Genomic DNA, 13,254 nt, shown 5'->3' with positions numbered 1-13,254 from the left:
TAGGCTGAGATTCAACAACTATTTTTTTTATACCACAGGAGAATTATTGTATTTAATAATAGCTCCTTAATCCTGATACTTTATATATACTATCTTGCCATGAGACTGTTGTTGATTTTTCTCTTTTGTGACAGTACTATATGGTAGCCAAAATGAACAGCCCATTTTTTCTGTTTAAAAAAGTTGTTAATTACTTTTATATTACCATGTTGTGATCATGACCACAATGCACAGCGTGGGGCTTTGCAATATGCTATACACTTTGTTGTTGTGCATTGCTGTTGGAATAAATGCTTTTTTCTTAACTTAAATTCTCAGTTTGTCAAAGAAATGTATTTCAGTTCAAAATTATTGATGAATTTATTAAGTTTTGACCAGCATACTATTTTATTCAATCTTGATTTTGTGAAAAATACAGCCTGTCAGAGAAGCTGTAACATTTTTTCATGTGGTGATAGGTAGGTTTTTCAGTATATAATAATAAACGTAAATAGTATTAGAGTAGGTAGGGGTATTTATTGTTCCAACTTTTTTCTTTTGATTACTTTTTTACATTGAAAACTGGTCAGACTTTACCTATTGTGCTGATGTCATTTATAGGATAGTATTTTGTGTTAAATCATTAATTTGTGTATTCTTGTGGTACTCCATAATATGTTAGGAAATGTCACACCAGGGACCTGATTCAGACCCGCTCGCTAGATGCGATCGCTTGCATCCAGCATATGCAAATTTGTCAAAGTGATGGCATGGGAAGCGATCGCTCGCCAAGGCATAGGCACACCCACTTTGGCTGTGCGAGCAATCGCTCTGTGTATGCAGACACCCATTAGCGAATGTAGAGACGCCCACTAGTGCACATCATCTCCAGGAAGTGTATTAAAACATTGGTACATCGACCACCATCAGAAGCTAATGCAGTGCTTGTGGTTGCCTTACCCTGTCGCAAGCACTGCGAGGACTTCAGTGTAAAAAACAGGCATGTGACATGTACTAAGATGCTGCTTGTTAATTATGCACACCTTAAAAATTGCGTTGAAACACTGAGGCATGCCTGCGTTCGTACCTCTACATCCCTGTTATTAGTGTCCTGCCCCTGTTACCACCCACAAACGGCCTCTCCTGTTACTCATTTCACTGGGCTGCCTTTGCTGGGCGAGCAAGCGGGCTGTGATCGCACAGAGTAGTTCACGCATGCGCAGAACAAAGCATGCACATGCGCATTCACAAACCATCGGGCCACATGTCAGTGCACAGCACTTGCAAGTGGCTCTGAATGAGGTCCCAGGTCTGAAGTTCATCCAGTTTTTGCCATATCAAGTTCTTGGTTTCTTTGCTGGCCAGTACATACTGTAGGCCTATTTCTGAGTGAGTACAAGGTCAGATAGAATATCTTGTGTGCATTCAGGGCCTGATCAGAGATGTACGCTATGCACACAGCAGCTGCAGCTTTGGACTCCGCTGATGTGTGCCTATTTGCTAATGCTCCAGGAGACATCTGAAGGAAAAAGACACCTCCAGCCAGGATCTCAGATCCGATCCCTGCATCTGAAGATGCATGATTGGATCAACATCGCGACTCATCAACATTACTGCCAAGGCCAGTAAATCTGTGTCTGCAGATGCACTCCCAGAAAATGTGGGCAACACCCCCCTGTTTTTGGGAATGTTGCCCTGTGCCACCCACTCCCCATCCACAAATGGCTACAGTCTGTCAATCAGGTTGTGGCTTAGAGGGCACTGTGAGCAATCTTGCAGTACCCATTCTGCACATGTGCAGAATGAGTCCTGTGTAGGCGAAGTACCCCCGCCATTAGAGATGTACACAAACCATTGGGTTTACATAAGTCACTGAATCAGGCCCTTAATTTGCTCATTCTCAGTACACAAACAAAATGTATCCATGCAGAGACAGAACTGCAGGGACACACAGATATCAGTAGGGTTGGTTATGATGACCACTGTTGGTCATTCTCAATTGGAATGGTCCCAGCATTGATTTTCCTCGATTGGAATGTTACTAGTTTTCATGTGTGGTTGCAAAACTGTCTCTGGTGATCCTGACTCTGAAAAAGCAAAGGTTTCTGCTCCAGTTGCATCCAGGGTTTGGCCCACATGGAATGAAAGGCTCCAAATAGCATTAGCTCTCAAGGAAAACAAATGATAGAATAATAATTAGACTATATCCTTTTTTGCACAGAAAAACAATTTTTACCACAGTCCATTTTTTACTACAGTCTGCTGCCCTTTTCAGTTACTTCCACATAAGTAATAAATGGGCTATATGTTATTAGTACAGCTGGGCCAAATCTTCATGTTGCATGGTGAAATCTGTGTTGTTTCAGCAAAACCTTTTGAAGAAATTACCCCGTGTCTAAACATTTTACAAGCACATATCATTTCTATCTACAACATGTATTCTAGGACCATGTACTGCATGAGTACTGTAACTGCAAAACTATAATAAAAAATTAACATTTTGCTATTAAATGTTTTAGTTGCAAAGAAAAAAAAGTGAAAATATACAGTTTTTGTGTCTCAGAATATTGCGCTAACAACTGAAGTATTTTTGAATAACAATCTCAAAATCTCTGCTTTTCTGGATTCATTGTATTAGGGTGCTATTCACCATGTTGACATTCATAATTTAAACATAAAATATGAACATGGCCATAATGTCAACAGTGAACATGTCAACATTCACAATGTCAACATTCAACACGTTGACACTGATGAAATGCCAACATAGTCAGAATATTCTATTACTAACCTCACCCTTAACCCTAACACCAAACCTAACTCCTAATACAACCCCCTAAAACTAAGCCCAACCCTAATGCTAATTGTGACATTTTCTCAATGTCAACATGTCATACTGTATGTCTAAATTTTGTCCATGTTTCCAGGTGTCAATATTTTATCCATGTCAGTAGCATAACTGTCGACATTCTCGTGTTGACATTATCATTGTCAACATGGTGAATATCAACTAAGTGACTACATATCAAGTGATCCAACTCATTGTTCTGTAGTTTCTCCACAACCATCTTCCCTTGCTCTTCAAAAGACTGCCCATTCTTAACAGGATGTAGTTATGAGGCCTCAACAGCATTAGGCATGAGGCCTCAACAATGTTCAACAAAACCTTTTATCCAGTTCCAAATGTGAGGAGTTGAGTGAGGCCTGGTGTTTCATAATGTGTGCTTAGAAAAAATAAACTGAATGCTATCTGATGTAAAAGCTGGGATAAAAATGGTTAACCAGTGCTTCCACTAAGAATGCCTTTGAAATTGTAAGGTTATGATGTTGAAATGGTTAAAATATCAACATGTAGCATGTCGAAACTGATGAAATATTGACATGGTAACAATGTCGGCAAGCAATTTTAAACCTAACCTTAATGCTAATCCTAACCCTAACATTAACATGTCTATTGTCAACAATTTCACTTTGTCAACATGTCATAGATTGACATTTTGCAGATGTTGACATGCTGCTGTAGATTTTGACATTGAACCTATGTCAACATCTAATATTCGACATTCTGATGTCAACCTCATGAATGTTGACATGGTGACTGCATTTTTATCATTACCTTTAAATGCCGAAACATAATAGTATTTTTTAATCCATTTGTTATTGTTGTATATTGTTCATTTGCATAATTGATAATTGCATTGTCTTCAAGGGAATGTATACTGTACACAACAGTGTGATTAATTTCATGGTTATCATTGTATCTATGTATTGTAGACCCCACACGTTATGCTGACTGGGGCTGGAGCAAATAGATTTGCTGAAAGGATGAACATTGAACAAATCCCAACTGATGAATTAGTGACTGAAAATGCTACTAAGGAATGGGAACAATACCAAAGATATACACAAAGCATCACAAGTCTTTTTAATACAGAAAAGTAAGTGCATATAAGAAAATTAGTGTTGGTATTTATCAAACAAAAGACAACAAGTAGAGGCAACCAATCATTTAACTAGAATTTTATAAAATGAGAGCGATAGTAAAATTATTTTCTATTGGCTACAACTCCAGTTGTCCTCTTTAGAAGGTTTGATAATCCCATCTAAATTCAGTACATAAAATACATCTTCTAACACTATCCCATACAGTATGTATGTAATAATTACACACACTCTCATATGTAAAGGTACATGACACTAAACAGGTCATGAAAGTATAAGTTCTGCTTAGGTACCACAGAGGATGTGCAAAAGTTCTTCTGTAGGGAGAAACTAACAAGGTGACTGCTTGTAAATCAACTAAAATAGGAAACAGTAGAATTTGACTGAAATAATTTACAAAAATACAGGAAAATTTTGATTTAATTTCTAATTTGATTCACTAAATTGTCTGGATTTCCAGTAAGACGTGGAGAGTTCTCAAACAGTGCAAAAATTGAACATCTATAAATTGAAATGTTGTTTGGCTAGACTTTCCATTCAAAATGATCAAGAATCTACATAGAAAATGTGCATATGTATAAGTGACTATATTTTTCTTTAATTAGATCCTGTGCTGTCAAAATGTATACAGTAAAGAAAAGTATACCCTCAAATTCAAGGATATCAAAAATAATAAGAGCAATAATGTCTCTAGTGTTTATTTCTAGTATTTATGAATTTGCTTTGATCTGAATTATTATTGTGCATTGCAGCCTTTGTGGCCATACATTCTGCAATATTGCTGCATACATGTGCAATTTTATGCTTCATTGCATTTAAATAAATCACATGCTGATTCAAATGTATTACATTTTAATGGGTTAAGACATATTAAGTTGTAAATCAGTTAAATACTGTAGATATTTTCCATATTGTTCTATTGACTTTATACAAAAAATGTTGACAAATGCTGTTAGTGTACAGCAGCCAATCAGATACGGCATCTATTTGACACAGCTTCTCATAGTAGTAAAGTAGATAGATAGATTCATGGTGTATTTACACTTTTTAATTTAACTTTGGTTTATATTGGCTTAAAGATTAAACATCACTCTTGTTTTGCTTAGGAATGTGGTACTTTAAGGACTAAATAAACTCTGTTTGTCACATGACTAGATTTTTCAATGTCTTTGGGATAATAGTTGAATTGAAAACAATTGAATACTTAATCATTAAGTGCACACACTGAGTTTTCTATAATGAAAATCAATTTCATGCTTACTGTAACTCTGCCTAAAATACAAGTTCACATATTTCCACAATTTAATTACTTAGTTAAGCAATAAATCAATTATGTTCTGCATGTATTTTTTTTAAAGTGGTATAATAGTATTTGATTTAGATGCTGGTACTAATTTAGTGTGTAGTAGCAGACAAAGAAAAGACAAGTTTTTAAAGAGATAGAATCCCTATGTTTCAACATGAAATAGAATCATTTCTGCACAGAAGTACTATAGAGTGAAGTATCACCAGTAGCGGAACTAGGGAATGAAGGTGGAACTAGGAAATGGAGGATCCAGGTGCAAAACTATATTTTGCCCTTCTTCTTGTAAACAGCATAATTGTATATTAAAATGTGTTTTTATTACATTAGTAGATTGTGCACAAATAGTGCAATGCCCCTTCTCTCTTGAGCTGTTTACATTGCAGATGTTTCAGTCTCTACATATGGATGCAAGCAAATTTTTTATTTTTTTTGCATGCATGCAAATTTTTCTACATGTGAAAAAAATATATACATGATCACCTCTAATTGTCACATCAATTACATAAGTCTATGGTCAGATTCCTTTGGCTAGTAGGCCAAGCGGTATGATGGCAAGGATTTTCTGGGATGACCAGAGTTAGCAGCAGGGCTTGAATAACAGGTAGTCAGTTATACCTGGGAAAAATACAAGCAAGGCTTAATCTGTGATAATGTGGTGGCAGGCTTTGATACACAGGTGTTTGAATATCTCCAGGCAAGGTACTGTACAAGCAATTGTTATTCATGGTTATGTGGTCAGCAAATAGTTGCATATCTCCAAGGAATTACAGACAAGAATCATAGCAAGACCATGGTCAGCAGCAAAGTACACAAGTAGTTGGATAGCTTCAAGGAAGGTACAGACAAGGATTGCAGCAAGATGGTCAGGAATCAGCACTGGGTCAAGATGCACTGGACTACTTTAGGCATGGTAGACTTGTAATAATGAAGCCCCAATTGCTGGGTATTTCTTCCTTAAATAGGCTTTAGGCCTGTGATGTCAGAGCCTATATTACACAGAGGTGATATAGGCTAGTGAAGAGCACACCTCTGCAGCAAACCCTTGACTCTGTGGAGTGTCAGGGCTTCCGAAGCACCTGAATGCTGCAATGGAGTTGGTGATCACAAGCTAACCACTAGGATAAAGCAGAAAACCAAGACAGCAGATCACTTCCAGGAACTCTCGCTGTCCCAAGACTCTTCTACAGCAGATTACTTGGGTAGTGAGTAATGTTAATGGCGCTTCTGACAATAGTTGAGTGCCAGTTTTTTTAACCATTGTATATTGAGCTAAATATACTTTAAAGTTGCTTATTACAAGTTGCTTCTTCCTCTTCCTGTTGATTTTCAGTATTCTTTTGTGGAACACACTGGAATACACAGCACTTATTGTTCCAGTCTCTGGCACAGATGTCTCAGAGATTCAACATGTTTTGCCTAAATGTTGCCTTCTTCTTCACATTTACAGTTCCCATGAAGAAGTCAACAATTAGACAAAGTGAATTGGGTTGTTCTTTTCGACACTTTTAGGCACCCATACCAGTGTCAAGAACCAGAAGTGTTGTGCCATCCTGAGCATTCTAGAGAAAGCAGTGATTCTAATATATTTATATTCTATGCATACACAATTCTCAGCTGCACACTCTGCCTGAAAAGAGTTACAGTAACATGATTTAAGGTATGTTTACACCAGAAACAGTTTTTTTACTGCTATAATATGAGCATGTGGACATATCTGAAGTAAATGAGACTGACATACCAGTAATAAGTTACTGGCAGCCGAGCTTTTAGCTTTTTGGCTCAAACTCTATGGAACTTACTTCCCTGCATGGTTTGAGATGCCTGCTTTATAGAACTTTCAAAAACAGACTCAAGACTCACCTGTTTATGCAAGCATTCACTATTGTCCCTTCAATAATGTTTCTCTTCCCTGTTAAGCTTATTTTGCATTTTACATGCAATTGTAAAGCAGCTAGCGTTCTATTGGAAGAATAGTACTACATAAATAACATTGCTATTATTAATATTCTGAACAGATCAGAAAAAGGGATTAGGTACAATGGTCTGAATCCCTAACTAGAATAGGAACAGTAGGCATGCTGTAAGAAGTTTTGTAATGATCTGCGCTTACAATGTAAAGCAACTCAGTATGAGTTGGATCTATACAGTGTAAAAAATGAGTGCTAAAACATAACATAATAGCATAAAATATATAATATTTATAGTCTTTAAGACTTTATGTGGAAGCAGGGATAGATCAGTTAGGGACCAAAGATGTTCGCAAAAAGGTAGTCTGTGATATTGTTGTGCTTTAAGTGCAGCTAGCCCTACCTTTCCCTAGCATAGTGCTGGTGATGTTACTTATCCCCTATGTCCGGTGGGGTACAGCACTTTTCTAGCTAGGATCCGGTACATGCAAACGCTGCACTTGGTGATGACTTCAGATGCCACTCTAAACTTAGCAGTAGATTCCAAATATGCTGCTATCTCCCATGCACTTGTTAGTGGGGCCCTCCTCCACTCTCCATCACGTTTCACACTACTAGGGGTGCTTTCATGGATGAAAGAGGTCTGTATAACAGTTTCATTCTGCTATTGAGAACTTTTTCAAGATATTAAAAATTCTCAACAGCAGAATGAAATGTGTTGATACTCTCTCTTGGACTACATTCATCTCTTTGTACAGAGGCTCTGAATCCATTGCCGCTACTGCCACCATTGGCGCTACTGCCACCGTTGTCGCCACCACAGACAAGCACTTTTGCTATTGCTCCAAATTTCCAAAATGAGTGAAACGCACTCTTAAGTTACTATCTGAGTTCCGCCCACCACTGTGTACACCTTGGCACTCAGAGGATCTGAATCTATTGCCACTACTGCCACTATTGTCGCTACCACAGATGAGCACATTTGCTATTGCTCCATCTTGCTGTAGTGAGTAAACCATGCTCTGAAGTTATTATCTGAGTGCCTTCCACAGCTCTGGACACCTTGGCTATCAAATAATTCTTGATATCCCCAGTGCTGTGCATGCTCCGGGGATAGACTGCTAGCGCTGCCCCATAGAGACATTATAGCATGGCTAAACAAGATAAATGACTGTGTTTTATCTATCACTGCTACACACAAAAATGATTCCCTGGATGCAGCGATTAGTGGTGAGTTTTAATAAATTATCTTACACTGGGGATACAGGCCTTCATTCAGAGGCGGCCGTACGGTCTACGAATGCACGGCCGCCTCGATGTTTGTCTAGTGCGCATGTGCACAAGGGAGCCGGCTCCTTCGTGTGCATGCGTGAGACCCGCTACGACCAACAGCGCCGGTCATAGCGGGTCTCTTTCCAAAGGGGGCGAGCTGTTGATGTTGATTGACAGCTCACCCCATTTGGAAGGTGGGCCAGGGGGGGTGGCAGCCCAAATGGAGGCATTCCCATGGGAACACCTGCCATTTGGGGGAGGCCCCACTGACATCACTAGTGATGTCAGTGGAGAGCTTCCAGCTCTGACAGAGCCAGAAGCTCTCCGTGGCTTACGACAAGTGAGACCCTACCCCAGGGTCTCGTTGTAAGCCCCGATAGTCGCGATGGTCAATGACCATTGCGACCATCACCCTAGCGGTCGTTAGAGCTGTGGGTGTTAACCCACAGCCTAACGACCGAAACAGAGGCGGCCGGTCAGGATGCAAGCGGCCGCCCAGTTTCTGAGCGACCGCTTGCATCCTCCGACCGCCTCTGAATGAGGCCCACAGTATCTAACTGGCACTCCCTTATAATTTATGGGACTGTTATATTTTGTGGATTTGTGACAATTTCACCACTCACCAATATTGAAAGGAGATACATGTCAGTTTATTGTGGGATTCTCTAGATGAGATGGTGCAAGCAGCAGCTTTATAAACAGAAGGTATCTACCATTAAGTCAGAGTGGCATCTGACATCATCACCAAGCGCCGTGGCCTCATGTGCCGGATCCCGGATGGAGAAGTGCCATACCCCACCAGATGTAGGGGAGGTGAAGCAAGATCACCAGCATTTTGCAGGGAAAAGTAGGCCTAGTTGCTATTTAATGCCCACCAATATTGTAGACTACCTATTTGCGGACAACATATTTGATCCCTATTCAATCTATCCCCGCTTCCACATAAAGTCTTTAAAAGGCTATAAACATTATATATTTTCATGTCATTTATGTTTATTATGTTATGTTTTAGCACTCCTTTTTTTTACACTGTATAGTAAGCATGTTGTGTTTCAAGTGTGACAGTACCCTTTATTATAGAAATTGTTTATAACCGTTGATATTATGTTATGCTATGAATTCTCATGAACTGTCGACATTAAACATCTATCCCACAATATTCCTGCATGTTTAGGCTGCAATATGTTATAGTCCCAGGTACAATAAACCTGAAGAATCTTCCAGTAAAATGTGCACAGTATATATGAGTAAATCAATACTGTGTTTCTAAGGTGGGAGAAGAAAGATAAAGACAAAAATAGCAATGGTTAAAATGAATTATGATAATTATCAGCTGTGGAAATTTAAAATTGAAATGTTGCTATTCAACAAGGAGATTGCTAATATGCAAACTCTAATCCCAATTACAATAGTAAGTAGACTGTACACAAATAGATATATTTTATGCAGATACAAAACAAAATAAATAATGAACTGGTCTATGGTGAAATATCATCTGACTCAGCTTCCAATATCCTGCACTTACAAAATGCATCTTCATCTGACTCAGCATCCAGTATCCTGCAGTGTAGTGCTTACTGACTCTAACACCAGCAACCTGAATAGAAATTCTTCCTGCATCCATTCAGTCTGCATTCATTCCAAACAGTACAATTGCACTGTTCTGCACTTTGCACCCATTCCAGCGGGTGTCCCAATGCACGCTGGTGAATCAATCCATCAGTAACATAGAAACATAGAATTTGATGGCAGATAAGAACCACTTGGCCCATCTTGTCTGCTTCTTTTCATATGGTGCAGAACTCCAATATCATCATTGCCTGCAGGCTGGCACAAGTACTACATGCACTTTGCTGTGGTCATTTGCTAGCTGACGCTGATAACTACAGTTCTGATTACAGTATCATCAAGAGACTATACCTGTCATGCTTCCAACACTCTATACAGTATTGTCCAAAAGACTATATCCAAGGGCATTTCTAGAGAGGAGGTGGCCCGTGTGCAGTCTTCTAAATGGGCCCCCTCCTCTCTGTCCGGCGGCCAGCAGTGCACTGAGCTGTGCACAGCCAGCACCGGAGTTATATACTCTAGGCCAGTGGTTCTCAAACTCGGTACTCAGGACCCCACACAGGTCATGTTTTTCAGGTCACCCAGTAGGTGCACAGGTGTAATCATTACTCACTGACACATTTTGAAAGATCCACAGGAGAAGCTAGTTATTTCACTTGTGATTGTGAGGAGACCTGGAAAACATGCACTGTGTGGGGTCCTGAGGACCGAGTTTGAGAACCCTATGCTCTAGGCAATAGTATGCGCAGGTCACGGGGAAAATGGCCACAGTGGCCATTTTCCCTGTACTGTGAATGTGCAAACGATGGGGAAATGGCCACGGTGGCCATTTTCCAGTAGTTTTTACAGCACCGGACCCCTGCGCTGACATGGGACATCAGAGAGGTAAGTAATATTATGGGTGCAGGGTGTGCAGTGTGGGGCCCCCTGGACCCATTATTGCTATGCTCCTGACTATATCATATCTGTTCATTCATGTACCCATTCATAACCTCCTAACAGGGGTCTGATATGTAGGAGTATTATCAAGACCTCAAGTTTCCACTACTCTCCTACATACAAAGCTAATTCCAAGAGTCCTGATATGAATCTACAAAACCCCAGTGATGTGTCATAATATGTCTCATTAATAGAGAGGTTTCCCTATAATTGTGAACCTGCCAGGGACTCAGAAAACTGTGTGACATTTGTTACACACAGAACACTGCAGAATAGTCATGTAAAAGTCTGTTACCTTTAACATTCTCAATGTGACTATCAAGAGGTGACTTGTGGAAAGCTATAACTAGAATGACCAGGCTAAATAGCCATGAATTGGATAAGAAAGAGAGACAGGCAAAAGCAGCAATAAGCTTATTATTTGAAAATTACAAGATAATTCACATAAAAAATAAGACTACTGTGAATGACTGCTGTAGATTGAAAAACTGCATGAAAGTCACAATTAAAACAACAAGCTTTTATTACAGTGGAAACTATACCAAATGAGACTTGGCATAGTAAAGCATATGAATAGAATTCTAGAGGCAGCAATCCCAGTCAATGAGTGATGATATATAAAGTGTAATCATATGGTAGCAATACTCATGTGCAATATACTGGCACACACAGTCAGTGATTAATACTGTGGAAACAAGCCTGAAACTAAATGAACCTTAGACTATGTTAAAACTGGTCTTATAGAGGAGCATTGGTGTACAAAGAAACTCATAGTGTACATGACAACATGGAAAGTGACACTATAATGGTCTTTAAAACCACAGACATAGTGTTACACAAAAAGAAAATGGAAGCATGTTTCAGAGGGTCACTCAAAGAAACATTGCTCTTTTTGGAAAGCAGAGCAACATATATGGCCTAAGCAGAATATTAAACCCACACTCATACATGCACAAATCAATGTTTTTTTAAAGTAACAGCCAGTCACCTGTTCAGTAGTTGTTACATGGATACATGAACAACAAGTCAGATGAGAAGTTATAGAAAAATCTTCACAGAACTTTCTACATCCTAATCTATCTTGCAGATGGAAGAAGTATGATTGCCAAGGGCTGGATTAACTAAAAAATATGGGACCCCAAAAAATGGGGTCCCCTCTACTGAGGGGTGGTAATGGGTAAGGGGTACATGTGTAAAGAATAGATGATAATATTGTTCATTGCAGATAGGCATCCAATGGTCTTCAGAAAATAACTAACCAAAAACCTGAGCCCAAAGGATGCACACTGTATATTACATGGGGCCTGATTCAGAGCCGCTCGTAAGCGGCCGCTCATTCTTTCTGAGCGATGTTTGGCCAACTGCGCATGCGTACGGATCGTAATACGCATGCACAAACCAGTCAGTGCGTCCGAAAATCGTTTGTTCGCTAAATAGCGAATGCCTGCTATTTTGAGTGACAGGAGGAGGCGTATGTGGGTGGTAACAGGGGAAGGTGCTTGAAAATGGGGAGTGGAGATCCGAACGCAGGCGTGCTTAAAGGTAAAAATGGGCATTTTATGGGTGTGCATAATTAATACAGCAGAGTCATTGACCACGTCACTGGGTTATTTTCTAGTCAGAACTGCTCGCAAGATTGTGGTAGCAAAAACCAACCACAAGAATAGCGAGCAGTTCATACGCTGGTCGATGTACTCGATTAATCTAATAAATAGCGGACATGACGTAGGATGCGAGCGGCCAGGGGGCGTATTTTTCCAAAAAACGACCGCAAGTTTTGTTCGCTCGTTCAGACCTAGAGGCGTGAACAGACCGCAAAGAGCGAATGGTTAATTTGAATAGCCACCCCTATTTTCAGGACGAGCGAGCGCTAATTGCGTCCGGCTCTGAATCAGGCCCATGGTCTTTTCATATGCTCCAATAAAAATAGGAACAGTCTGGTCGTACAAATAGAGGATTTGCTGTGTGTTCCTATCTTGGAAGGTGGACTCTTGCCTGTAAGCTACCACAGGAATTACTGATGTTTCCAATGTTCATCTGATGCTGCATCTTCAGACACAAGTGGCATATCTGTGAAGCCAGTGGTGGGTCATTTCTTTCCAAAAGACCAAATCTGTGACATTTGCATAACTTCTCAGATCTGCTGCACTAATGCCCTTTGTGTCTACCTCTGAATCGGGCAAAGCCACAAGAACAACAATTCCTAAAATAAGTAGGAGCAGAGCCTTAAGACTACTTGATCTTTTACACAGTGACATGGGTGTTCCTGTGAAATTACCCTGCACCAGGAGACATCACACTTATAGTGACTTTATCTTTATGATTCTCTAACCTAATGGT

General features: G+C 39.7%; 1 protein-coding gene across 1 annotated transcript in view; it reads left to right on the top strand.

The window, feature by feature from the left end:
* Positions 1-13,254, top strand: part of LOC148478111 (isoaspartyl peptidase/L-asparaginase-like) — a 64,231-nt gene that overhangs the window by 15,390 nt on the left and 35,587 nt on the right. Inside the window, exon 3 of the mRNA XM_088455919.1 lies at positions 3,754-3,917. Within this exon, the coding sequence (XP_088312045.1) occupies positions 3,754-3,917 (164 nt within the window). The remainder of the gene's footprint in view (positions 1-3,753; positions 3,918-13,254) is intronic.

This window comes from Taudactylus pleione, unplaced genomic scaffold (assembly GCF_031769625.1).
Source record: "Taudactylus pleione unplaced genomic scaffold, aTauple2 ptg000678l, whole genome shotgun sequence".
Lineage (NCBI taxonomy): Eukaryota > Metazoa > Chordata > Amphibia > Anura > Myobatrachidae > Taudactylus > Taudactylus pleione.
Note: the sequence above shows the minus strand (reverse complement) of the source record. Positions and strands in the feature narration are given on the sequence as shown.